We start from the raw sequence: 26,822 nt of genomic DNA on the forward strand, positions 1-26,822 counted from the left end.
TCACATCACACTTGGGTTATTCTGTTGTTGTATTTTTTTCTTTTTCAGTTTCATTTCTTTTTTCTTCATTTTCTTCTCCTGTCTGCTCAGTTTCTCTTTCTTCTCGCCAGAGGACGGCACACTGAAGTCAATCACAGCCTCATACCCAGGCTCCATACGATACTGGACGTCCTCCAGCTCACGACCTTCACAGTACTCCTGGTATACAGGGTTTGTCCGGGCAAGGTCATGAGCTGCTTCTAATGTCAAGGCCTCCAGTTGTTGCCTGGCAACAAAAACCTGGCTGGATTCCTGTCCATTGATCTGGAAGGGAGACAATCAGTATGGCAGAATTTGGCAACTAGAATTCACAAGTTTGGTTTAAGTGAGGCAGGTGACACATGATAACCTATGAGCACAGTTAGGAGCTGACAAATGACAGATCGAACCCACAATCAATGATCCATCTTCCCCAAGCAAGGGTATTAACTGACCATAAAAGTCCAGTTTCCACACATGCCAAACTAGGCGGGAATTATGGAGTTATGTTTTGGCTGGACTAATGAGCCTATGCATAGTCCAATAAAAATCTCGTAACAAAATTGATATCCGGTTTGTAAACTGCCGTGCAGATTTTGGTCGATTGCAGGATTTGCAAAACATATGAACCAACTCGGCGTCAACAGATACTTTCGAAATCTTTCTATGTTTTTAATCAGGGTGCTCAGTCATTTGATGTACTTCTTAAAGTAAGACCCATTTCATAGATTTTGATTATCGATCAGATCTTCTTGACTTAGTGCTTCCATTTTGTTTGAAGCAAACGCAAGTGATATGAGAGATGGAATTTGATTGGTCAATAGGAGGGACACAGCAGGGACATAATTTGTAATAGTCACTGGTGAAGCCCAGATATTCCAGCCTATTTCGGCAAAGGTGGAAACTGGACTTTTACAGTCAGTTAACTCCCTTTCCTCGGTAAGATGTCAATGATCTTCTGCTTGCATAAGTGACCCAGGAACCACCATTAAAATAAGTGGGTGCGGCGGTTAAGATTGTTTGAGACAAGATACCTTTTATTCACAGTTACGTTTTAATTCCTTTTCCTTCAGCACCAAAATCTGTTCCTCAGCTTGATGCTAGTACTATCACTATGCTAACTTGCCCGTTCAATGGGGGTGCAGATATTCCGGACCTACCAGTCTAGTAAGGCCCCACCTACCTTGATGACGAGGGGTAAAGGGTAATCTTGGTCCACGTCCGGCCACACCTGGTCCAGCACACTCTTGTCCTTCAAGAAACGGAAGGGAAATACATCAAGCATTTGATATCAATGTGCAGGATTAAATATCAAAATTCATACTGCTTATGTCTGTAGATTATGCAGATACCATAGAAAAAGCTCCTGTTTTGGCAATAATTAACAGGAAAAGACAAAAGTTTGTTTGTTGTTTTACACCACAGTGAGGTGATGTGAAATGGGGTTAAACGTCGCGTCCAAGATTATTGCACTTATATAGCGACGTGCATGTAAGTGTGTGTGTGTGGCTGCTTGTACTAGACCGGACTGATGCAGATTAAAAGTGCTAGCCCACTCAGATACAATGCCGCAGTTTAACACAAATGTCCCACGCAGACACAGTATACTGACTCCGAGCCGACCAGTCCTTGTTTTAGCCCCTTAATGCCGAGTGCCAGACAGGGTAACAACAAGTACCATCGCTTAACGTCTTTTGGTATGACGCATTCGGGGATGGAACCCCAGACCTTCCGCTCTCCGGGCGGACGCTCTACCACTAGACCACGGAGGCGGTCTTACACCACAGTGAGCTATATTCCATATACCATGGCATCCTATAAATAATCAAGTGTGGACCAAACCAGCGGTTGACATGATGAGCAACATGCGGCACAGTCGGGCAACAAAGCCAGGCAGTCGGCCATGTCACAGAGCCTAACCACTCAGTGTAAGTGATCATTCCAGGAAGAAAACTGATTTTGTATTTACATATACATATACAATTTACAAACCTGTCTTTTGAGATCATTTTCATGAGATCTAATGCTAATCATGTTAATATATGCACTACTTTCAGCTGATGTTACCAGACAGAATTTATTTATTACAAGACACAGGCTTGTGGATAAACTCACAGATGTAACTTGTGGAATCATTACATGAAATTAACACAAATGATACAATAAATAATATAATATAATATATGATTACTTGAAACTGAGCTGAAATTTTAAATAAAACAAAGCACAAACAGTAGGTGAGTAAACAAAAATTTTTGCATATGTGTTGAATCCCACAACAAACAAATACCAAATTACATCATATTTTGTACAGAATGGCAGTGTTATGGCCATATTAGCTTTAACAATACGGTTGCAATGGTGACAAATCTTAAAATATCCCGAAAAAACAAAGAAAAGTGTTAAGTCCCACTACTAACGACACACATGCCAAATTTCGTTATAGTTTGAAAGAAATAGGGTGAGTGATGGTCATAAGATGTTTCACCTGGCAGTGTGGACGAAATGGAAAGGTCAAATCAAGGTCAAACTTTAAAACGTATACGTTGAGACCCACTACAAGCTTCACGTGTACAAACATGATGATGGTCATCAAGGGAGGAGATGTTTGTGACAGATGACGGAAAATGGATGGCACATGACGGACAACCGATGACGTACAAACAGGCCACGCCTGTGAAGATCAGGGTCAGAATTGGTCTTCACCACGCCATGCTTGTGATGAGGCAATTCATGGGATCGGGTGGTCAGGCTTGCTGACATGGCTGATGCATGTTTATGTATCTCAATTGCGCAGATCGGTGCTCATGACATCAATCACTGGATTGTCTTAACTTGACTGGTCCAGACTATATTATTTACAGACTGATGTCATATAGCTGAAATATTGCTGAGTGCGGCATTAAACAACAAACAAACAAACAAACAAACAAACAGCCATGACATAAGCTCACTTGACTTTTAGTTAGGTGACCTACAAATAAGGAATGCTTTATGATAAGAACAGGCAGAAAATCTGCACAGCAATAACACGTGAATAGTTATTCCGCCATGGATTCCATGCACCTACTATACCGCTGATCGTGGTCTGAGTGTTCTGATAACCTACCCAGCAGTAGTGATGATTGTGTTTGTTGGGGAGACTGGCCAGCCCCACCCACATCTCAGATGCCAGGTGAGGTGCTAGAGGTGCTATCATCACCACCAGGTCACACAGACCACGCTGGAACTGGGCACTGTGACACATCAGGGAGGGCTGGACTTTCTGAGGGAAGTAGAAAGCTGAGAGTTAATATCATTTCCTCCTTCCCACTGCAACATCTGGAGAGTGGCAGATTAAAAGACGCATGCATATAATTATCAGGTTTTCATCCCATAGAAACTAAATCTCACTTGACTTCACTAATCATAATGGTCACTTGACCTCAGTGACCACTCTTGTAATTTGTTGGATAAATCCCATTACAACAGAATCAATGAAAGATAAATTTCAAATTTCTCTTGTCTCAGTTTACATAAAACTTCCAATAATTTTTTTAATCTGGCTGACCATTTACTCTTCTAAAATAGCCCTGGATATTTGAGTGAGTGAGTGAGTATGGTTTTACGCCGCTTTTAGCAATATTCCAGCATTATCACGGTGGCAGACACAAGAAATGGGCTTCACACATTGTACCCATGTGGGGAATCGAACTCGGGTCTTCGGCGTGACGAGCGAACGCTTTGAACACTAGGCAACCCGACCATCCCCCTGGATATTTGATATGAGACGAGGCATTTGCGTTCAGAATTATCATTTAATATGTGATTGAGCATTTGATAATGAAGCATGTGATGTGAGAATTATCATTTGATATGAGACAAAGCACTTGATAAAGAAGAAACACTCAACTGAGATTAACTGAAATTCATACAACATATAATTGATTGCTAACCTTTTTTCCATTAATGTTAAAAATGTTTTCCCTGATACTGGAACATTTTATGTTGTGTTCAAGAATCCATGATGTGTTGCCATCACAAAGTTATCAGTTCTGAATAAGTTATTCAAAATTTCCTCTCTTAAAGACTGAACATGTCTGAGCGGGTACCGGTAAAATTCGTTATTGCACTGATATTTAAACTGAAACAAGACGCAATAGATGGTGGTGCATACTCCTTTATGTTCACAATTAATTCCTGGTGTTTTTGAGTATGCAGAGGAAAGCTTGGATATTAGAACAGGCATAACACTTCATTATCTTAATCCTAACTACAGATTCCTGTCGTCATATGGAGAGAAACAATGCCAGAAAACTATTACTGTGGAGGTACTGACTTTGAGAGCATTTGTCAGGCCCTGCAGGCGAGATATGGCAGCATTCAGAAGAAAGGTCTTCCCCATATGGAAGTTGACCTGAAAATAGAGTGAGTGAGTGAGGGAATGTTGGTTGATGCTACAGTCCACAATAGTACAGCGGCTGTCACTACAGCCATATCATGAGGAGCTGTATCAATGATCAAATCTTGACGAGGAAAGCCAGGAGACTGCAGGCATCAGCCTATATCAAGGCACAAAGCAGTCTGTCACACTGACCACCGGATCAACTTAATCGCCTCTCAGGCCATTCATATTTTTTTAAATCTCCAACTTCAACCTGCAAGAGGGCAGGTAGTTTGGTGAAAATAAATTTTAAAAAACAAAAAAATTGTTTTTTAAATTTCACTAATTGTGTAACTTATCTTATGACATTTTAAAGTTTAGAACACTTGTTACCAGTCTTTACATTAATTTATGGCGTAGACTGAGTCACTTTTCTTCAGAAATGAAGTCTTTATAAATGTACCGGTAGCTAAAGAAAGATCAAGCTGGTCTGGGGTTTTTATGAGTGTACAATGGTATAAGAATTCTTTTTATGACATCGGGAAATACATTTCCATAGCGGCGGGGAACATTGTGATAAGAAAACTTTTTATTATTTCACGTCAGAATAAAACTTCAGGGCAGGAGGGAGATGGGAAACACAGAATGACATATGGAAGCCTTACAGCCAGCAGTGTGTCCCTGGGATTTATTTGAACTCTTCTCCCCACAAGATCAGAATGAGTAGAGTGAGTGAGTGTGGTTTAACGCCGCTTTTAGCAATATTCCAGCAATATCACGGCGGGGGACACCAGAAATGGGCTTCACACATTGTACCCATGTTGGGAATCGAACCCGGGTCTTCAGCGTGACGAGTGAACGCTTTAACCACTAGGCTACCCGACCACCCCCAGAATGAGTAGAATGCATGATGATGATGTTAAGGTTAGATAAGAAGGAGGTGTCTAACCATCCACCCGCAAGATCAGTGATACGTACTATACATGCCTCTGTAGTGAGCGAGTGGCTTCACAGCAGATCTTCAAGAATGAGTATATTTTGAAACCATGTGGAGAACTAAACCTTATTCTTTATTGTGATGAATGAACACTTTACCCTCTAGGCCACACCACAAAATCATGCAGTGATGCAGCCCTACACATTAGTACCTGTATGTACATGGAGATCATTTCATACAAAATGAAAGGAAATTACAAAAGTATTATTTCAAACTGCATGTATAAAAGCTCAGGGCCCCGTTCCACAAATCGATCTTAGTGCTACGTTGATCCTAAGCCTATGATAAAGTATGGGAGTTACAACCAACTTAGCACAAAGATCGCTTTGTGGAACGGGGCCCTGGAAATAAAGTTGAGTTTTCACATTTATTTCATGTATTATCTTCTCATTACTTTCACTCGTCTCACCGAAGGCTCTGGTTCAACTCACCGAAGACTCTGGTTCGACTCACCATGTGGGTACAATGTGTGAAGCCATTTATCTGGTGTCCCCAGCCATGATATTAGGAATATGAGTCAAGTTGTACACCATTTTTAACAATATGATGTTTGGGCTTCACACATTGTATCCACATTGGGAATTGAACCAGTGGATTGATGAGCTAAAGCCTTGACCTAGCTACCTTGACCTAGGTACTCACTAAATACCCACCCTTGACATGGAAGACTTTGTATCTTACATCACAGTTCCTTCAGGGAAAATATGCTACTTAGTCCACATCACTTTACCTCTTTTAGGAAGTAATTCCTGTTCTCAAACATAAACATGTTCACTTTGTCTATGTCCTCTTGTGATGGTTCACGGGAGTTATCTCCCTTGCTCTGTTCGATCAGGTCAGCCACAAGGGCCCACATTCGGCCCTGCCAGTGTAAAATGCCCTTGAACTCTGGTGACAAAACAAAACAACATGAATCAGGTTAACGCCAAAAAATATAGTCACCAACATGAAAGTATTGCCAGTAAAATCTGATTCCTCTCTGTGCAAGACATTCCTGCAGTTGAGTTGCACAATACTCTGAGGCACCAAACCTTATATCCCCAGGCACTTGAATTAAATCATGACTCCCCAACAGTAACAATCCAGTGATGAAACTGATGTATGTTAAACGTTAAAACATTTTTCTGATGACTTTATCGCAGTTGCATGGTATGTACATCTTCCTGAGGCAAGGGAGTTTACTGATTTTAAAAGTCCAGTTTCCACTCTTGCCGAACTAGCCTGGAAATTCTGGGCTCGATCGTAGCGCCACCAGGGGCTATTACGAGTTATCTCCCTTCAATGTCCCCCCTACCAACCAATCAGATTCCACCTCTCATATAACGGCAGTTGCCATGTCGTTTATTAAGCAGATGTCAATATCGTTACAGGATTTTGATTGCACTGTGCATAGACTTGTTAGATCAGCCAAAATATAACTCCATAATTTCAGCCTAGTTCGGCAAGGGTGGAAACTGGACTTTTTATAGTCAGTTAACTCCCTTGCCTCGAGAAGATGTGGTACGTATGACAGTGTACCTTCACTAGACCACTTCCTGTGTGACTGCGGTGCAACGTTGGACAGAATACACAGACGGGTAGAGTCGATCCCAAACTCAGCCATCATCTCCTGGAACAAGAAGTTACATCAAACACTGACAAGACAAAATGTAGACTTGATGGGTGGAATAATGGCTGGAGTCGATCCCGAACTCAAACATCATCTCCTGGAACAACAAGTTACATCAAACACTGACAAGACAAAATGTAGGCTTAATGGAGAAGGAAGGCCAAGTGTGACACAGGTCGCAGATGCTTACACTTGCACGTACACTTACACTTGCTCTTACACTTGCACTTACACTTACACTTGAACTTACACTTGAACATAACTTGAACTTACACTTACACTTGCTCTTACACTTGCACTTGAACATACACTTGAACTTACACTTGCTCTTACACTTACACATGTTCTTACACTTGCACTTGAACTTACACTTACACTTGAACTTACACTTGCTCTTACACTTACACATGTTCTTACACTTGCACTTGAACTTACACTTGAACTTACAGTTGCACTTGAACTTCCACTTCCACTAGCTCTTACACTTGCACTTAAACTTACACTTATACTTGAACTTACACTTGCACTTACACTTGAACTTCCACTTGAACTTACACTTATACTTGAACTTACACTTACGCTTACACTTGCACTTACGCTTACAGTTGAACATACACTTGCACTTGAACTTACACTTACAATTGCACTTGCTCATACACTTACCAGGTGCCAAACATGATGGTGACAGACTAAGGGCCACATAGTCAAGGAAAATCTTGAATTGCGACACTGAAGATGCCTTGAGCTGATATATAATAACACCTTTTCCATAAAGATACTAATGGGGTTTCCCGTGGAGTATTTATATCACTGAACATTTTAAGCCCAGCATAAATGAGTATTCAAGGGAGATAACTCTAACACATTTAACATCTCCCTGCAACTGCCACAAGAGTAAAGGTGCTTGACTTATGGTGCTTCTCACTGCACTGTTATTTAACACTGGACTCGGCAATATTCTAGCTATATGACAGTGGACCACGGTGCTTGACTTATGGTGCTTCTCACTGCACTGTTATTTAACACTGGACTCGGCAATATTCCAGCTATATGACAGTGGACCACGGTGCTTGACTTATGGTGCTTCACACTGCACTGTTATTTAACACTGGACTTGGCAATATTCCAGCTATATAACAGTGGACCACGGTGCTTGACTTATGGTGCTTCACACTGCACTGTTATTTAACACGGGACTCGGCAATATTCCAACTACATCACAGTAGCCTGTAAACAATTAACTGTGGACCTGACAAAGCAATGGCTGATTTTAGCCATCTCCCATGCTATCCAAGTACAACGAACCAAGTCCCCGAGCCTGATCACCTGATCCATTTAGTCGTCTCTTACAACAAGCTAAGGTGCTGGGGACAAATTCTACACCCAAGATCTCCAAGATCTTTAAATATGGCTTTGGTTTTAGAAGTAATGACAGGAAAAGTTTTTGTTTCGACTTTCTCTTGAATTAATCTCACCTGAGGGTCGACACCGTTGTGCTTGGACTTGCTCATCTTCTCCCAGTCCATCACCACCTGGCTCCCTGAACCCTTCTCCACCGGCTTGCTGGCTGTAGAGGACACGGAAATACATCAACAACATCATGCATGCTCCTCACTGTAAACTGACCACCTCCTTGGTCTAGTGGTAGAGCATCTGCCCAGAGAGCGGAAGGTCCAGGGTTCGATCCCTGGCCACATCATACCAAAAGATGTTAAAAGATGGTACTTGTTGTTACCCTGCCTGCACTCGGCATTAAGGGGCTAAAACAAGGACTGGACAGCTTAGAGTTGGTATACTGTGTCTGAGTGGGGTATGCATGTTAACTGCAGCATGTTATCTCAGTGGGATAGCACTATAAAATCGGCATTAGTCCGGACTAGTACAAGCAGCCACACACGCCATGTAAGAGCTATAATCTTGGATGCGACATTAAACCCCATTTCACTTCATCTCCTGAAAACCCTAACGCCCCTCCATGATCATGGATACACATGGCTGCCATGTTGTGTCATAGTGACATAAGTCCATGTTTAGTTTGGTAATGAAAAAAACCACATGGCTTAATAATTTCATGTCAAAACTTCCTGAGGAAGTATCCACTACTATACCCATGATTTGTCTGTTGGTTTGTTGTTTAACGCCGCACTCAGCAATATTCCAGCTATATGACGGCAGTCTGTGTAAATAATCGAGTCTTGACCAGACAATCCAGTGATTGATATCATGAGCATCGATCCACGTAATTGGGATCAATGACATACATCAACAAAGTCAGCAAGCCTGACCACCAGATCCCGTTAGTTGCCTCTTACGACAAGCATAGTCACCTTTTACAGCTAGCATGGTATGCTGAAGACTTATTCTACCCCTATACCCATGAATACATACTTCTGTTTTGCAGTGTAGTCACAGTTTCTAACCGATGAATCAAGGCACGGCCTGGTTCCAGCGAGAAAGAAACTGGTCATTGCATTGGCATTATTTTCCATGCAACATGTGCCATAGGTTTGTGGTTATATACTCTACACACTGCTTCAATATCAAAGGTATGGTATACAGAGTTAGGCTCATTTGTCTTCTCTGAGTTATATATCATCTCATTTCATTACCTGACCCGTGAAGATCCGGGGTAGAATAGGTCTTCAGCAACCCATGCTTGCCGTGAAAGGCGACAATGCTTGTCGTAAGAGGCGACTAACGTGATCGGGTGGTCAGGCTCGCTGACTTGGTTGATGCACGTCATCGTATCCCAATTGCGTTAATCGATGCTCATAATGTCAATCACTGGATTGTCTGGTCCAGACTCAATTATTTACAGACCGCCGTCATATAGCTGAAATATTGCTGAGTGCACCGTTTAACAAAAGACAAACAAACAAACCTGACTAAAATTTGAAACATGTCACTGGTAGAGCTGAGCATCGCCTGTTATCTTGCAATACAATTTGTATCACGATACGGACTGACGATACTACTGATATCACGATACACCACATCGAACAGTAACAAATTATGAAATCACTGAAATACAGCTCTAAAACATCTTTCTCTTCATACATTTATTTATAGTTATCTCAAGATCTTTAACAAAGAAAACCACAGGTGGCGCTATGCTATGCTATCATGGGAGGTAAGTCAGATAACTACTAGTTCCTGTTCTAACTATGATATATCATGATCTCAGAAACTGATGATTCTAGTATCGTGTGTACCTAAGTATCAATGATATCGTAACTATCGACGATATCTTAGATATCACCGAATCGTAACAGCCCTAGTCACTGTAGCGCCCGCAAAGCAGCTGTATGTATTCACAATGGCCCTACTTTGTAATTCAAGGTCTTCTCAAGAGCTTTTCAAAGATAACATTAAGTTTTGAAGTACTACTAATCTTAACTATGTTATCATCAAAGTGACATAGCCTGATGCCAAGCTGTGAATTACCTGAGAAATCTATGTCCCCTGGCTGTATATAGCGACCAGTGCCCTTGACCCTGAAGGTCTGCCCCATCACCATGCCCTGGGTCAAGAGGTTGATGAAGGGTTCACGCTGAGGAACAAGGTCAAGGTCATGTAGGAAATGGTTGAAGAATCGAGCAAAGTACAGATGTAGGACAGCTGCAAGAACATGGAGATAATGCAAATATTCACACAGATTAATAAACACAATTATTATATTATATACTGTATTCGACGTAATAAGCGCCCAGGGCGCTCTCAAAATTAGGAATAGGGGGCTCTTATTAGAATATTATTTTGGTGAAAAAAAAAAGAGTTGAAGATAAATTTTGTGGTTTATGCTGACAGCCTGAAATGTATATGTACGACAGATATATTTTTCCAGAATTAAATCCCCCATAATTAAGGGTGCATATAACACACGAGTGTGTATTATACCCGAATAAATAAGCCTTGTATACAATGATCAATTGGAAAGGGTACTAATTGGGATTGTTCTCTAGCCAATATATTAGGAAATATCGCCGTGGGCGCCTATAACAGCGGGGCACTTATTACGTCGAATACGGTAACTCCCATAAATATTTGAATCTTAGAAGATCACCAAAGTAAACCTTACAACAATTTAAAAAGAAAGGTTAAGTCAAACTAATGTCATGCTTATTAACAAATGATGCAGATCTTACTGGATGTCAACAAAGTTAGTTATATTGGGTTTCAGTTTGGTTAGTTAGAGGTTTCTTCTACTCACCATGTTCCTTGCCTCCAATATAGAGGTCGACCGGCATGTAGCGGTGCGCCAGATCTCGACCAAACGGCTCCTGTGTGTTGTGGTTGTCAAGGTAACGCAGGAAATACCAGGAGGAGTCTACAAATGTATCCATGGTGTCCGTCTCGCGCCGGGCGGGGCCACCACATCTAGTCACACATGACTTACAATTTCACTAATATACTCAAAGGCAAAAGTTATGATGACATGAATGTTTTCACTTACAAACCTTTATATGGATTTTTGGATTTGAACCAGGGAAATGTCTTTGAAACGGCTTGAAGAAATGCCACCAAACGAATGTTGAAGGTATCGCATTTTTTTACAAAATATAACAATATTCGGGAGAAATTGATTCAAATATTCTTAATGAAAGGCCACTGGGGGTGATGGTTAACTTCTGAGTCTGACACAGAAGGAAATTCTTGAGAGTGAAATTATTGTTCGGGACATTACAAGCCATAGAGGTATATCCACTAAAAACTCAAGTGAGTCAATTTAGCAAAATTAAGTCAGTAAAATAAGTAGCCACAGGTATCTGTCAAATAATCAGCTGTGTGTGCAGATTTGGTCTGGGATTGTATCCAGTAAATGACTACCAGTAATACTGCATGAGGAAAAACAGATCTATATGTAGTCATTACACATACCTACCTCGCCTCAACCCACACCAAATGAAAACCTACTTTGGACATTGAACACTCCCCCACTGGTCATCAGTTGCTAGAGGCGACGCCCCCCTCCCGGTCAGCTGAGTGACCACTGGCAGCTCCACGGGAAGGTCGGACACAGGAACAGGCACTGCCTGGAAGAGGGGCGCGGAATATGATTGGATGAACACAGTCTCCTGTGTCCTATCACATACATCATTAGATAGATTCGACCAGCTGACTTTTAATAGTATTTGCAAAATTTAAAACATTAACCACAAATTTATTGTTCACAAAAAATTCCTCCTTATCATTATCAGATCATCATCATCATCATCATCATCATCATCATCATCTAGTGAGTCCAGTATGTCTGTTTAACATCATTAGAATCTCCATCATCACTCACCCAACAGTTGGGACAGAGTATTATGGGTATGGGGGTGTAGAGGTAGACACCCTACAGTTGGAGCAGTCTATCATGGATATGGGGCTGTGGTAGTAGACTCACCCAACAGTTGGGAGAGAGTAGTATGGGTATGGGGATGTAGAAGAAGACTCCCTACAGTTGGAGCAGTCTATCATGGATATGGGGCTGTGGTAGTAGACTCACCCTACAGTTGGGGCAGAGTATTATGGGTATGGGGCTGTTATAGTAGACTCACCCTACAGTTGGGACAGAGTATTATGGGTATGGGGCTGTTATAGTAGACTCACCCTACAGTTGGGACAGAGTATTATGGGTATGGGGGTGTAGAAGTAGACACCCTACAGTTGGAGAAGTCTATCATGGATATGGGGGTGTGGTAGTAGACTCACCCTACAGTTGGGACAGAGTATTATGGGTATGGGGGTGTAGAAGTAGACACCCTACAGCTGGAGCAGTCTATCATGGATATGGGGCTGTGGTAGTAGACTCACCCTACAGTTGGGACAGAGTATTATGGGTATGGGGGTGTAGAAGTAGACACCCTACAGTTGGAGAAGTCTATCATGGATATGGGGGTGTGGTAGTAGACTCACCCTACAGTTGGGACAGAGTATTATGGGTATGGGGGTGTAGAAGTAGACACCCTACAGCTGGAGCAGTCTATCATGGATATGGGGCTGTGGTAGTAGACTCACCCTACAGTTGGGACAGAGTATTATGGGTATGGGGGTGTAGAAGTAGACACCCTACAGTTGGAGAAGTCTATCATGGATATGGGGGTGTGGTAGTAGACTCACCCTACAGTTGGGACAGAGTATTATGGGTATGGGGGTGTAGAAGTAGACACCCTACAGTTGGAGCAGTCTATCATGGATATGGGTCTGTGGTAGTAGACTCACCCTACAGTTGGGACAGAGTATTATGGGTATAGGGTGTAGAAGTAGACACCCTACAGTTGGAGAAGTCTATCATGGGTATGGGGGTGTGGTAGTAGACTCACCCGACAGTTGGGACAGTGTATTATTGGTATGGGGGTGCCCCAGTACCTCTGTCGAGAGATGAGCCAATCCCTCAAGCGTGCACTGACAGCATGGCCGCCAACACCAAGTGCCTACAACAGCAACAACATGTATGGGTTGACGAGATGGAATACACAAAATATGGAAACATCATTGGAATTAACTGTTTGAAGAAACTAAAATAAAATGGAATTAATAGACAAGTAAGGAACACATTTTGAATGCTACAACGCAAGAATTTAATCTTCCGTTTGAATATGTGTCATTAATTTTAGCTACAGCAATACTTCTTTCAGTGGCATTTAGAAGTTGGAGTGATGAAGTAAGACGAGTTCTATGGATGAACAACTTCTTTATTACAATTAGTGCGACGTTTCGGTGTAGATCCTAACACCTATTGCTTGATAAAGGTGTTAGGATCTACACCGAAACGTCGCAGTAATTGTAATGAAGAAGTTGTTCATCCATAGAACTCGTCTTACTACAGCAATACTGGTGGGGAAAATATATATACTTATACTCACTGCTAAAAGAAACAAGAACCATAGAAACATATGGAGAAGTATGTACATTAAGAAGAGATGTTTCCAATGTGTACCACTTAATGACAAAACTAACAATCAGTCAAGTGTTACCACACAGTGTCTTTATTCTTATCACGATATGCTGCACATGATTTCCAGACTTAACACACACTAATCCTGCACAAGACAAATGGTGCATCTCGAGTCATGGATCTATGACGTCACATGTGATGAGTTCATTAGAGTCGGTTCACACAACATAACAGTATATTTGTATGAACATTTAATCAATCTAATATCTCTTGAATATGAGTAATTCTTCATATTTAACCCACATGTATGGTATTCGCGTTTCTTTTGTCGGTGAGTATATGATGCAGAGGTTATTTTACCAGATACATAAGCACCGTAAGAAACTGGCACTAGTCCTACAGTCCTTGCCAAACTGCCCAATAGTTTTGATATACATAATCATTATAAGGACAAATGGGTTAAAACTGTTAGTTTCTATCGCTGCTAAGTTTATGATTCATATATGCATGAAAAATAATGCACCACAGTATTTTCTTGCCTCTTCACTAGGCTTAAAAAAGTAAAAGCATTGGTTCTCAAGCATTGAATTTGGAAAATATAGTGCAGGCGGGCGGCATATTTCTTTTTTGCTTGTTCAAACTAGTATGTAACCAAATAGATAGTTGTGTCCCATGAACCTGGGAAAGGGTCCCCTACATAAAGAAGCATACAAACTCCTATTGCCGCCATGACCATAACACGAGATATGCAGTAGAGCAGTGCGCATGAAAAGGGAAGTAACTGTGTGCTATGTTGGATTGCATTATCTTTAAGAAAAAATAATTAAAATAGAAATAAAAACGAAATGTGAGGCAGACAAAATGATGACGTGGGCGGTGCCTGAGAACCAAGACTATTATTTCTCTTTTTTAGCCTTATAGGACATAACCTGTCTGAGCTGCATGTTGCCAGACTGGACCAAACATGATGAAGCTGTACTGTAGGATACAGCTCACCAGATACCAGGCACCCACTCTCATCCATCAAATACTTCATCTTACCTTGGCATGTTCCATAATAGCCTTTCTTGCTTCATCCGTTTTGAGACCTGAAAACTATACCAAGCATCAAATTTAGAGGTGGATGCAGGATTTTGAAAACATGGCAGAGATACATCTCATGGAGTATTTGTTTGTTTGTTGTTTAACACTGCATTCAACCATATTCCAGCTATGTGATGGCAGCTTGTAAACCAACAAGTCTAGACCAGACAATCCAGTGTTTGTTTGGGTGTTGTTTAACGCTGCACTCAGCAATATTCCAGCTATATGACGGTGGTCTGTTATTACTGGACCAGACAATCCAGTGATTGACAGCATGAGCATTGATCCACGCAGATGGGATCGATGACATGCATCAACCAAGTCAGCGAGCCTGACCACCCGATCCCATTAGTTGCCTCTTACGACAAGCATAGTCGCCCTTTACGACAAACATGGTTTGCTGAAGACCGTGATCTTCAAGGGGCAACAATCCAGTGATTTATATTTTGAGGAACAGTTTACATCATCCTGGTTAGATGATGCTGTCCATCACGTCTCCGAGCCCGACCTCCTGATCCAAGTCGCCTCTTACTACCGGCAGGGGCAGCTGAGGACACATGTTCGGGGTGAAACAATACAGCAAGGTCACAATACGATACATATCATGATACATAGGTCATGATACGATACATATCACGATAGGCATCTTTACGTCAAATCACTAGGAAAATACTTGCCTAGAAATATTTCAGGGAGGGTCAAAAGGTAAAGCAGTTAAGCTAGCTGAAGACACATGTTCATAGCGGCTATTTTTTAGTAGTAAACATTAATTACAACACATTTCATAATATGTGACTGACAAAAATGCTGGTTGTCATTAAAACGAATTGTAGGTAATTGTTTTTGGCAAGTGTGTATCTACATTGTACTTGTATCGATACAGAAAAAAATGTATTGTGTGTTGTATCATCGAATGAAAACTCCCGATGCACTGGTGCATTGTTGTATCGTTTCACCCTAACTCACATCCCGACTGTTTGAGTGATGGAGTGAGTGGGTATGGTTTCATGTTACTCAAGACCCGTGAAGATCAGGGGTAGAATAGATCTTCAGCAACCCATGCTTGCAGTAAAAAGCGACTATGCTTGTCATAAAAAAGGCCACTAGCGGGATCGGGTGGTCAGGCTAGCTGACTTGGCTGATGCATGTCATCCATCCCAATTGCGTGGATCGATGCTCATGACATCAATCACTGGATTGTCTGGTCCAGACTTGATTATTTACAGACCACCGTCATATAGCTGGGATATTGCTGAGTGCGGCGTAAAACAACAAACAAACAAACCAATCATGTTACTCTGAGCAATATTCTAACAATATCACAGCAGGTGACATCACGAATGGCTTTGTGCCTATGTGAGGACCGGGGTCTCCAATGTGATGGAAAAATGGACTATTTCGATAACGGCATTAAGAGGTAGCAACATTATACACAATAAACTGTCAATTCTCTACATACCTCCTGAGAGTTGACAACAGTTCCTCGTGTTACGTCAGACACACTCGTCCAGTCCAGTCCCAGACTGTCAGCTACTTGCCGATCCATCTCACTCTTACTGGGAATACCTGGGGGAGTGAGGGAGTGAGTGAGTGAGTGAGTGAGTGAGTGAGTGATGAATAGTATGTCAGTTATATCACGGCATGTCAACTTAGCGCTAAGGTGATCTTAAGTCTATGTTAAAATATGCGAGTTTCGATCACCTTCATGCTAAGATCGTTTTGTGGAATGATATTTGACATTTTCTGCTTTGGTGAAACCTACAAACACGGATATGGTGCTGACAAAATGAGTCTGGTATTTGAACCCACGATCTTAGGATGCCTGAGGGATTCCTGACAGTTATGACTAGGAAGGCATTGTTTCTGGACAGCAAGTGTTGAAACTGTCGGCCTACTTACTAAGGGACATAACTCAGGATTTGTCTATTTACAAAGGGACATAACTCTATACATGCTTTGTTCATCAGGACATGAGTTCATCATTTCACTGCGAACGGAACCACCCATACTGACAGAGTTTCACTGTATTATAAATCAGAAATATAAGTTCTTCTGTGTATCAGTGTACTCTGTCCAACTATTTATGTATAATTGTACTCATCCCTCACCCATATGTGTATCATTGTATTCATCATACTGAACAGCCTCTGAAACCACTACTGGGAGCTCCTCGCCAGTCAGGGGGTGCACTGCCCGAAGTCTTGTTACCATGGCAACAGCTGGAAGAGATACAAGTGGACATAAAACCATTTAATTTCTTTTACAGAAATAACTTACAAACTTCATTCTGAATCAGTGAGCAATATTACAGATGTAGGACGCCAATCAGAATCTGTCTGCGAGGTTTCAGCCACAGAACCCAGTGCCAGACAGGTTCCAGAATACTATACCACATGGTCGTAATGGACTCGGTCAGGTCACAAATTGTAACTATGATATCAGTTCTTATTGCATGGATTCGGTGCTGGGGACCTACCTGTTCAAGCTATGGTATGTTTGACAAATTCGTATTCATGACTCAGTTGGATATATCTCAACTTCTTCTAGTCGCTATATGTCTGAAATAAAGCTGATGCTACATTAAATTTTAACTAGCTTCCTCAAGCTGTTCCACCCCCGCATACAACTGGGGTTTATTACAGATCACATGATCAACACTGAAGGTTTTACATGTCTGTCAAACTGAATCCAGCAAAGTATACTCACTGTCACACTCCTGCTTTTCACGTTCCTATAAAAGATCAAAATTGTATGGGTGAGGAGACAGCTCTTGCAGGAAGTTTTCAGTTTACAGTTTCTACGTGACTCTAGGCTTACACCTTTAGCAATATCGTCCAACAACATCAAGGAAGGAGGCCCATGTGTCAACAGATCCCAGGTCTTTAGTGTGAGAAACGAATGCTTAAACCACAAAGCTATAGATGAGAAAAAGCTTGATTTGTTGATCATATCAACTGTGTGATTCAAAATTACTTTCGAGCCATCAAACAACATTCACTCACTATGATCAGATTCATTACATGGTGACAAAGGCGCGGTATTTTTACACATTCCAACAGCTCCTGTCTCAAATCAAGACGACCCCCCCTACGCCACATGTTACCCAGCGTACCTGGCAGTACTGTGGGCTGTTGAACCTGTGTTGTGGGGAGAGACAGATGTGGGATGTCCCGTACACCAACTCGGGGGTGTCTGTGAACACAGACAGGGGTTCCGGGAGCTCCTCCCCCTCAAGCTGCAACAAAAGGTCAAGGTCATAGATCAGAACAACATAAAAAATACCCTACCGTCATAGAGTAACAGTTTAAAACAATAATCCACTCCCCGCGATTTCCACTTGAGCATAATAACTGCTCCCTTAGCAGGGAATTCTGTCTGCTTCCACCATGAATGTAAACACTCAAGAAGAGTAAATGTACATCTTGACTATCCCTCTAATACCGGGTTGTCTTGTTGATGATATGACTGTATGTTACCACACTTACCTTTCAGATTTCATGCTTGATGGATCAGAACAGTTTAGCTTAGCTAGGTTGAAAATATTTTTTATCTTAAGCTACTTTCTTGGTAACTTTATGTAGCTTCATGATAGGCCAGTTTACTCAACTGTTTGAGAAACTTTTTTCTGATAGGATATCTCTGCAGTCAAAAACATAATGTTTGTTTGTGTTTGTGAATTTGAGAGCTATTATGAAGGATAAAACCCACTACTCACCTTGAGTTTGAAATCAAACCGACAGCCATTGCACTCTCCAATCCAGTGTCTCTGTAGCTGGACCACGTCTTTCCACAGATCAGAGTTCACTTCCTCCAGGCCGTCCCAAAGACTCTATGCAACAGAGCAATGACTCAGATATAATGATGTAGCGATGAAAACAGTACAGTTTTTCTGGCAACGTCACAGTATGAGACACCTGACATACTCACACTCACACAGGCTTGACTCACTACACCTGGAAGTCTAGCAGGAGCTCATCATGAGGAACGAACAGAGTAACCTTAAGGCCAATGTTACTTGTTTTACCAAGTTTAAAAGCCAAAATGCCTCAATGTGGGAGGCCAAAAACAATTGTTTGACTCGAGGTGACACAAATTCCACTATGAGCAGAAGTTTAGGATACCATTAATAATGTTAGGTATGCGTACCGGGTAATACTGTGAGAACAGTACTCCAGTCAAGTACCTTAGCATAGGCTGTAGTGCGAATGTACCACTGTCTGAGGTATCTCTTCTCCACCTTTGCTCCGGATCGCCATGACAACCCCTCATCACTGATCTGTTCATCTGCCAGCACAGTCTGGTCCACGGGGTCCCAGTTGACTTCAGCCTGAACACATAGCATAGAATTTCAATGTTATACAGAAGTCATCAAAGTCTTCAAACAGTCACAAGTCAGACAAAGGATTATTTAGGCTCAGCAGGTTCAGACGAAAAATTATTTTGGCTCATCAGGTTCAGACGAAGAATCATATAGGCTCATCAGGTTCAGACGAAGAATCACTTAGGCTCATCAGGTTCAGACGAAGAATCATATAGGCTCATCAGGTTCAGACGAAGAATCATGTAGGCTCATCAGGTTCAGACGAAGAATCACTTAGGCTCATCAGGTTCAGACGAAGAATCATTTAGGCTCATCAGGTTCAGACGAAGAATTATATAGGCTCAGCAGGTTCAGACGAAGAATCATTTAGGCTCAGCAGGTTCAGACGAAGAATCATTTAGGCTCAGCAGGTTCAGACAAAGAATCATTTAGGCTCAGCAGGTTCAGACGAAGAATCATATAGGCTTTGCAGGTTCAGACAAAGAATCATTTAGGCTTAGCAGGTTCAGACAAAGAATCACTCAGGCTCAGCAGGTTCAGACAAAGAATCACTTAGGCTCAGCAGGTTCAGATGAAAAATCACTTAGGCTCAGCAGGTTCAGACAAAGAATCATATAGGCTTAGCAGGTTCAGACAAAGAATCAAATAGGCTCAGCAGGTTCAGAAAAAGAATCATTTAGGCTCAGCAGGTTCAAACAAATAACCATTTAGGATCAGCAGCTTTACGGCTGATATTGTCACCATTCAAAAAAAATTCATATTAAAACATGAACAAAAGTAACACACGGAAGCTTCCTCACGATGACTTTTCATCTCATAGCTTCAGCTTGTTCAGAAGCAACTGCCTGTATCTAAATGGCAAAACAGCTTCATACATTTCACCTTATTCATCATTATTTTGATCATTGTGACACCGTGGATCTTACTTCTTTCTGATAAACCAATCCAGCTTCAAACATCTTCAGGAATATGTACTGTGTCCATCGATAGTACTGAGGATGACAAGTTGCGAGCTCCTAGAAAAGAATAAGCACATTTGAAAAGAGAACGCATTCCTCAGCCTTGTTCCTCGTGCATTCTTAGCTTTATGACAGTCCTAAGTCTAAATAATGTATGTGTGTTACGATAGTCCATGTGCTAAGATCACTTTGTGGAAGGGTTTGGTTTGTTTGTTGTTTAACGCCGCATTCGGCAATATTCCAGCTATATGACAGCGGTCTGTAAATAATCGAGTCTGGACCGGACAATCTAGTGCTTGACATCAAGAGCATCGATCATGCAAATGCGATGCAATGACATTCATCAACCAAGTCAGCGACGCTGACCACTCAATCCCACTAGCTGCCTCTTACGACAAGCATAGTCACCTTTTACAGCAAGCATGGGTTGCTGAAGACCTATTCTACCCCAGATCTTCACAGGTAACGACATATATACATGAAGACTGACACTTTCGTAGAAAGTTATAAACATTAGTACAAGAAGGAACCTTACCCGCTGCCAGTCAAAACTACAGCCCAGCTCATCCAGCTGTTTCCTCATGCTTTCAATATTGCTGAAATATAGAACACAACTAGATCAGACTGTTGAAAACAATTACAACTATAAAGGACTTCATTAAATTCTGTATTAAAGCCAAATCATATTCCACAGAATCAGTAAATAGAACTAGGGGACTGGTATTTCATTATGGGGTGGGTTGGTGGGGGTGGTGGAGGAGGGGGGTGAGATTGGTCTCAGGACTGTATCTTACGCTGCTGACCCACCCATTGTATGTGACATTTTTACATGGCACCCCCGCGCATCACAATCCACCCCAAATACATGTGACATTTTGTCACGACCCTCCCTATTATAAATGATCAGTCCCTAAATAATGTTTCAAATTTATAACTTTTTTTATAGATTTTAAAAATATCATCTACTGGTGGCTGTGAATGTTACCATACATCAAAGCAAAATCAAATCCACACCAAGCTAATTAAAACAAGAAACCCTTAAAATAAGACTGTTTCCCTCACTTTAACATACTTACTGATACTATGACATAGCTTGAGCTGATAGAAGAACTTGTTCATATTTTCCCAGCATCCATGGATGATGGTAAACTCAGGACTGTGAGGTTATGTCCAAGTAAACAAGAGTTGTTTCCCCTTACCTGTAGGTCCACACATCTGGCCTTTCCCCTCTTTCTATGGCAGCATTCTCAGCAGGCAGACCAAAAGCATCCCAACCCATAGGGTGTATCACCTGAAGCAGTTGACAGGGTTGGTTGGTTTGTTGTTTAACGCCACACACAGCATTATTCCAGCTATATGACGTCAGTCTCTAAGTAATCGAGTCTGGACCAGACAATCCAGTGATTGACATCATGAGCATCGATCCACGCAATTGGGATACAGTGACATGCATCAACCAAGTCAGCGAGCCTGACCACCCAATCCCGTTAGTCACATCTTACGACAAGCATAGTCGCCTTTAACGGCAAGCATGGGTTGCTGAAGACCTATTCTACCCCGAATCTTCACGAGTCTGTGAAAAGATGTGGCAATGACTCAACGAAAGGTGGGCAGATTGGGCTGGTTTTAGGGATGCTTTGAAGAACATTTCAGTTTTGTCATGGCATGTTCGGCACGGACAGCTTCATGGGGGCTTCCCCAAATGTGCTCACAGACAAATATTCATTACAGGGGAAAATCTTATATTTTATATTTTATCCCAGAAAATGAATGCAACTCTGTACATCTAATTGGGTCATCTAAGACATCTATGGGTCTGTCATGATTTCCTGGTATATTGCAAGGCAGGTATGACCAAGCTGTGTGAGGAGCTGCAATTTGCAAAACAGAGTTGCTTCCCTTAGCATGCTTAGCTCCAAGCTCCTTCCCAGCGTGTGACACCTTCATTACGTATTGGGAACATCGCTGCCACCAGCAGTAGGGAATTGGCAGTGATAGTATAGAGAGCTCTAGGAACAGGCTATCACTGTCAGCTTGGCTTAGCTCTGCTATTTTCCAATGATCGTTGCTTCGAATCCCCCAATCAAACTTATTTGTCAGCACAAACATCATGCTCTAGGGATTTCACTAACGTATCAAAGCTTTCCTCCACATTTAGCAGACACCATGATAAAACTGAATAATGTTTCATTTATCCAACTCACTCACTCCAAGCAACGTGTTACATGATGAATGAATGCATGACAGATAATAGACTTCAGTATAAAACCAATCAAATCAGCATGTTTACAGAGAGGATCTAGGTTAAATACTGCCTATCAGATTTTGGGAATAGCATGGAATACATCATTAAAGACCCGTGAAGATTCGGGGTAGAATAGTTCTTCAGCAACCTATGCTTTTCATAAAAGGCGACAAACAGGAGGGGTGGTCAGACTCGCTGTCTTGGTTGAAGCATGTCATCGATCCCAATTGCATGGATCGATGCTCATGATATCAATCACTGGATTGTCTGGTCCAAACTCGATTATTTACAGACCGCCGTCATAATGCTGGAATATTGCTGGATGTGGCGTAAAACAACAAACCAAAAAAACATCATTAAAAGGGAGACTACTCTGTACGACTCACAAAGCAGAGTACCGAAACATGGTGCGAGTTCCAGCCTACCTCCTTCCCTGTGAGCCTGTGGTATCTCGCCATAGCATCACTGATGGTGTACACCCGGACGTGTCCCATGTGCAGCTTGCCACTCGGGTATGGAAACATGGACAGGACATAATACTTTGGTCGATCATTCTGAATAAGAAAATAGTGTTTAAACACATTTAACAACATAAATATGTTATGAAAGTAAGACCAAGAATAAATGATAAGTAATTATGCCAACATTTAATTGTCTTGTGTTCCCAAATTAATACCTTTTCCAAATTACTAAATCTTTAAATAAAATAATAGATGCAATTAAATCTCATGAAAATAAATAACAAGGAAATTGAAACTATCAATATGATCAACAACCACACATGATGATGAATAGAAATCTAATTTGTTTTTAACAGCAAATATATATGTCTTAACCATGTTAACATATTGTTATTTGTAACAACAAATGCATACATGATACACAGTAGCTTGGAAAGATGTTTTCATCTCAAACACGCTTCTATATCATCAGCTGACAGGATACAGGAATATTGTGAAACACTTGTACCATATAATGAGTTTACCTTTTCCTGATCTTGTTTCAGATGTTTTGATGCATTTTGTTGGTTTAGTATTGGATGCCAGTATGATTCCACAGATTGACGGACATCGAGATTGAATGCCTTATCCTGTACAGTAAAAATGAAACAACACAAATTCTTTCAAAAAAAGCACATTCAGGGTGAAACGAAACATTGGTGCACCAGTGCATAATATGTTTTCATGCGATGATACGATACTCGATACGTTTTTTTCTGCATCGATACATGACAATACACTCGCTAAAATATATTATTTAGAAATTGTTTAAAGGCCACCAGCAATTTTGTCAGTCAATGGTTTGTAATTAGCATTCCAACTTAACTACTAATAATAGCCCTGAGGACCATGTGTCTACAGCTAGCTTTTCCTTTAGAACTTGCTCTGAAATATTGACAGTCAAGAAGTTTCAACATGATTTGACGTAAATATGTGCATCGCAATATGTATTGTAGATAACTACTTATCGCGATATGAATGGTATTATGACCTTCCTGTATCGTTTCACCCCTACTGTACATATACTTTTATGTTATATCCCTTGCTTGTGAGTGAGTGAGTGAGTTCGGTTTAACGCCGCTTTGAACATTATTCCAGTTATATCACGGCGTGTCAGCTTAATGTGGGAGGAAAGCCCGAAGTGATGCAGGTCTCACACGTTTACCACTTCGGTGGACCGTGAAACCCACGAGTACGGGTGTGCTGCTGACAAACCTAGAAACATAATCGGGGCGAACTGGGATTTGAACCCACAATCATAGGTTTCTGGCGTGCCCAAGGGACGCAATTCTGCACAGCGAATCGTGGCGCCTTAGACGACTGGGCCACCCGTGCCCCCTCCCCTGCTTGTAAACTTGTAAATGGGTAAGTGGTCATGGTTTTATACTCCAGTTTTTTGACTATATACAAGTTTTTTATTCATAAGTTTGTAGAGTGGGGTAACCATGGTAACAGGAAGAATTAATTATGTATTCATTATTTCATCATAAGCAAAGTCTGTTGGTAAAGGGTGTAAAATAATTTGGTCATACTGATAATGATGATCATGACAATAGTCTCTAATAGAAATAGATACCCACCCATCGTCCTGTTTTACTGAAGATGTAGCGGCAAGAGTTGACATTGTTGACCTTCGATCTCAAATATTTTAAAGCACTCCATGTCAGTGTCTTAGAAGTCATCATCTTGTTTTCCTGAATATTTAAAGAAAAATTGTATCAGTGAAATTTTATGTGGCACATTTGGGAGAAGTGCACTTTCCTGGGCGTACTTTTTCGGATTTCAATTAGCACTGCGTGGGGGTCTCACATTGCCAGGCTCAAGCTAGTCTAGGCTAATGAGTTAATCTAATTAGCCAACACCCTACCATGGGACGACATTTGCTAAAAAATGCTTGTTTACCAAGTCATCAGCACTCGATTGTTTACCTTTAAGCGCAGGAGCCATTTTCTCTGCAAAACTTTAAATTGTACACAGTTTCCTCAAATTCGGTGGATTAATTCGTTAAAAGAGATTGCTATCCCAACCATACACAACTAACCCTAAGGATCGTAAAGGTGTGTCTTACCCAAATGATAGGGGTGGTTGATTGGCTATTGGTGCCCAAACCTAAGGATCATGAAGGGGTGGTTGATCGAAAAAAGGGTACCCAACCCTAATGATCATAAATGGGTGCTTGATCGGAAAGGGGATCCAGGGACTAAGGATAGAGTTTAGGGTAACCTACCCTAACCCTAACACAACTAATTCTATGGATCTTCTAATACAGGCAAATGTAAAAATGAGTCATGATCATGTGTGCTATAACAAGGTATATGTTGGCTATAGGCCTATAATTGGTTTGGTTTTATGTCATTTCGTATCCCGGTAGATTCGTATCTCGGCACTTTTGATACCTCTACTTCCTTTCGTATCTCATCAGTTTCCTATACCTTCATCAGTTTTATACTTAGTTATTTGTTGCATGCATTGTAACCTGTATCTGGGTCATTGTTATACATACAGAAATTTGCTCATCATTTCGACCATAACTCACTTTGTGACACAAACAAATTAGTTAACTGTTGACAAAGTTCAACATGCAAATGCCTGCAGTATTTGACTTCGGTAAGTTTTTGTATTTCAATATGTGCTGGTAATATTTCATCACACATATGATATCTTTAACAGTTAATCTAAGCTTTTTCTTATCCTAAACATAAAAATATTTTATAAAGTAATAAGCAAAAGTTAAAAAACATGTCATCGAAAAAAACTGACTGCAATGGTCATTGTTGTTAAATGTTTATTTAATTTAACATTTATTGACATCAGAAACGAAAATGACAAAGGGATGCGAAACTGACGAGATACGAAAAGAACTAAAGGTGATGAAACTGCCGAGATACAAATCTACCAAGATATAAAAAGACCTGTTTCCATTGGTCCTAAGCGATAACTAATTGCTTGCCAGCAGTTGTATTCTAAAGTGCAATTAGCTCTCGAAGCATGCACTGAATTAATTAGTACTGAATTTGGAAAGCACCTTGAAATTTTATGAATTTTCAGCGCATTATAAATGATACAAGTTTCGCTATCAGCTGTGGTAAACTGTAGACTGTGTAGACTGTGTATTTTTCTAATAAATGATATATCGGATCCCCACGTCACACGTTTTTGAGCCTCACCTTTTTTTGAGCCCCTTAACAATATAAAACCATGCACTTTATGATGTGTTTTGTTTGTTTGTAGTTTAATGCTGCACTCAGCAATATTCCAGGTAAATGATGGCGGTCTGTACATAATTGAGTCTGGACCAGACAATCCAGTGATTGACATCATGAGCATCGATCCACACAATTGGGTTATGATGACATGCATCAACCAAGTCAGCAAGCCTGACCACCAGATCCTGTTGGTCGCTTTATGATGTAATCAAAGTAGATACTTCGAAGGCCACTGAAGACATCAAAGTGTTCGCCATTATCGCTATAAACTTCACAAGACATGATCATTTAACCATCCAAGTGTTACCAGAAATAAATTTTCTCAAGGTATTAATAATTTTTTTAATTGACACAGTTGATTCTTAGGAGCTCGAAAACCCATAAGACCCATAAACTTATATGAAGACCTTTATTACTCACCTATATATAGGCAGGGACCAGACAACCTCTGCTCTTTGGTGTGCTTCACCCATACATGCACAAAATGAGGAGAATTACATGACAAATACAAAACAATTGGATTAAAAACGATCTGTCAAATCTGCATGCCGAACAAGATGGGCGCCGCCATTTTGGTTAGTTTCAAAGTGGGGCGTGGAATCTATGGATAAAGTATGAGTTGATTTTGTTTTTGTCTT

The 26,822-nt window shown here is 41.0% G+C and overlaps 1 protein-coding gene across 1 annotated transcript; it reads right to left on the reverse strand.

Moving 5' to 3' along the window:
- LOC139452350 (probable leucine--tRNA ligase, mitochondrial) lies at window positions 1-26,749 on the reverse strand. Its single transcript, XM_071233804.1, has 25 exons — window positions 26,605-26,749; window positions 24,559-24,672; window positions 23,464-23,568; window positions 22,904-23,032; window positions 21,433-21,524; window positions 20,769-20,829; window positions 20,201-20,290; window positions 19,137-19,280; window positions 18,669-18,782; window positions 18,066-18,188; window positions 17,660-17,684; window positions 17,062-17,172; window positions 16,413-16,519; window positions 14,912-14,965; window positions 13,296-13,406; window positions 11,902-12,020; window positions 11,198-11,364; window positions 10,432-10,605; window positions 8,463-8,554; window positions 6,897-6,987; window positions 6,109-6,266; window positions 4,337-4,414; window positions 3,128-3,283; window positions 1,202-1,270; window positions 1-303 (listed from the first exon to the last, which is right to left on the reverse strand). The coding sequence occupies exons 2-25, from the start codon at window positions 24,661-24,663 to the stop codon at window positions 1-3; spliced, it is 2,778 nt and encodes a 925-aa protein (XP_071089905.1). The 5' UTR covers window positions 24,664-24,672; window positions 26,605-26,749.
- Window positions 26,750-26,822: the final 73 nt, after the last annotated feature.

Source organism: Haliotis cracherodii, unplaced genomic scaffold (assembly GCF_022045235.1).
Source record: "Haliotis cracherodii isolate W230 unplaced genomic scaffold, xgHalCrac1.p SCAF_10, whole genome shotgun sequence".
NCBI lineage: Eukaryota > Metazoa > Mollusca > Gastropoda > Lepetellida > Haliotidae > Haliotis > Haliotis cracherodii.

What these genes read in the sequence shown, in the direction of transcription:
- LOC139452350 (XM_071233804.1), bottom strand. Translation starts at nt 24,663, where the DNA reads ATGATGACTTCTAAGACACTGACATGGAGTGCTTTAAAATATTTGAGA. An exon ending in AGGGGACATAGATTTCTCAG is followed by an intron (nt 8,555 to 10,431) that starts GTAATTCACAGC and finishes TGTCCTCTACAG; the next exon opens with CCAGCAAGCCGGTGGAGAAG. An exon ending in CTTTACCCCTCGTCATCAAG is followed by an intron (nt 304 to 1,201) that starts GTAGGTGGGGCC and finishes TCTCCCTTCCAG; the next exon opens with ATCAATGGACAGGAATCCAG.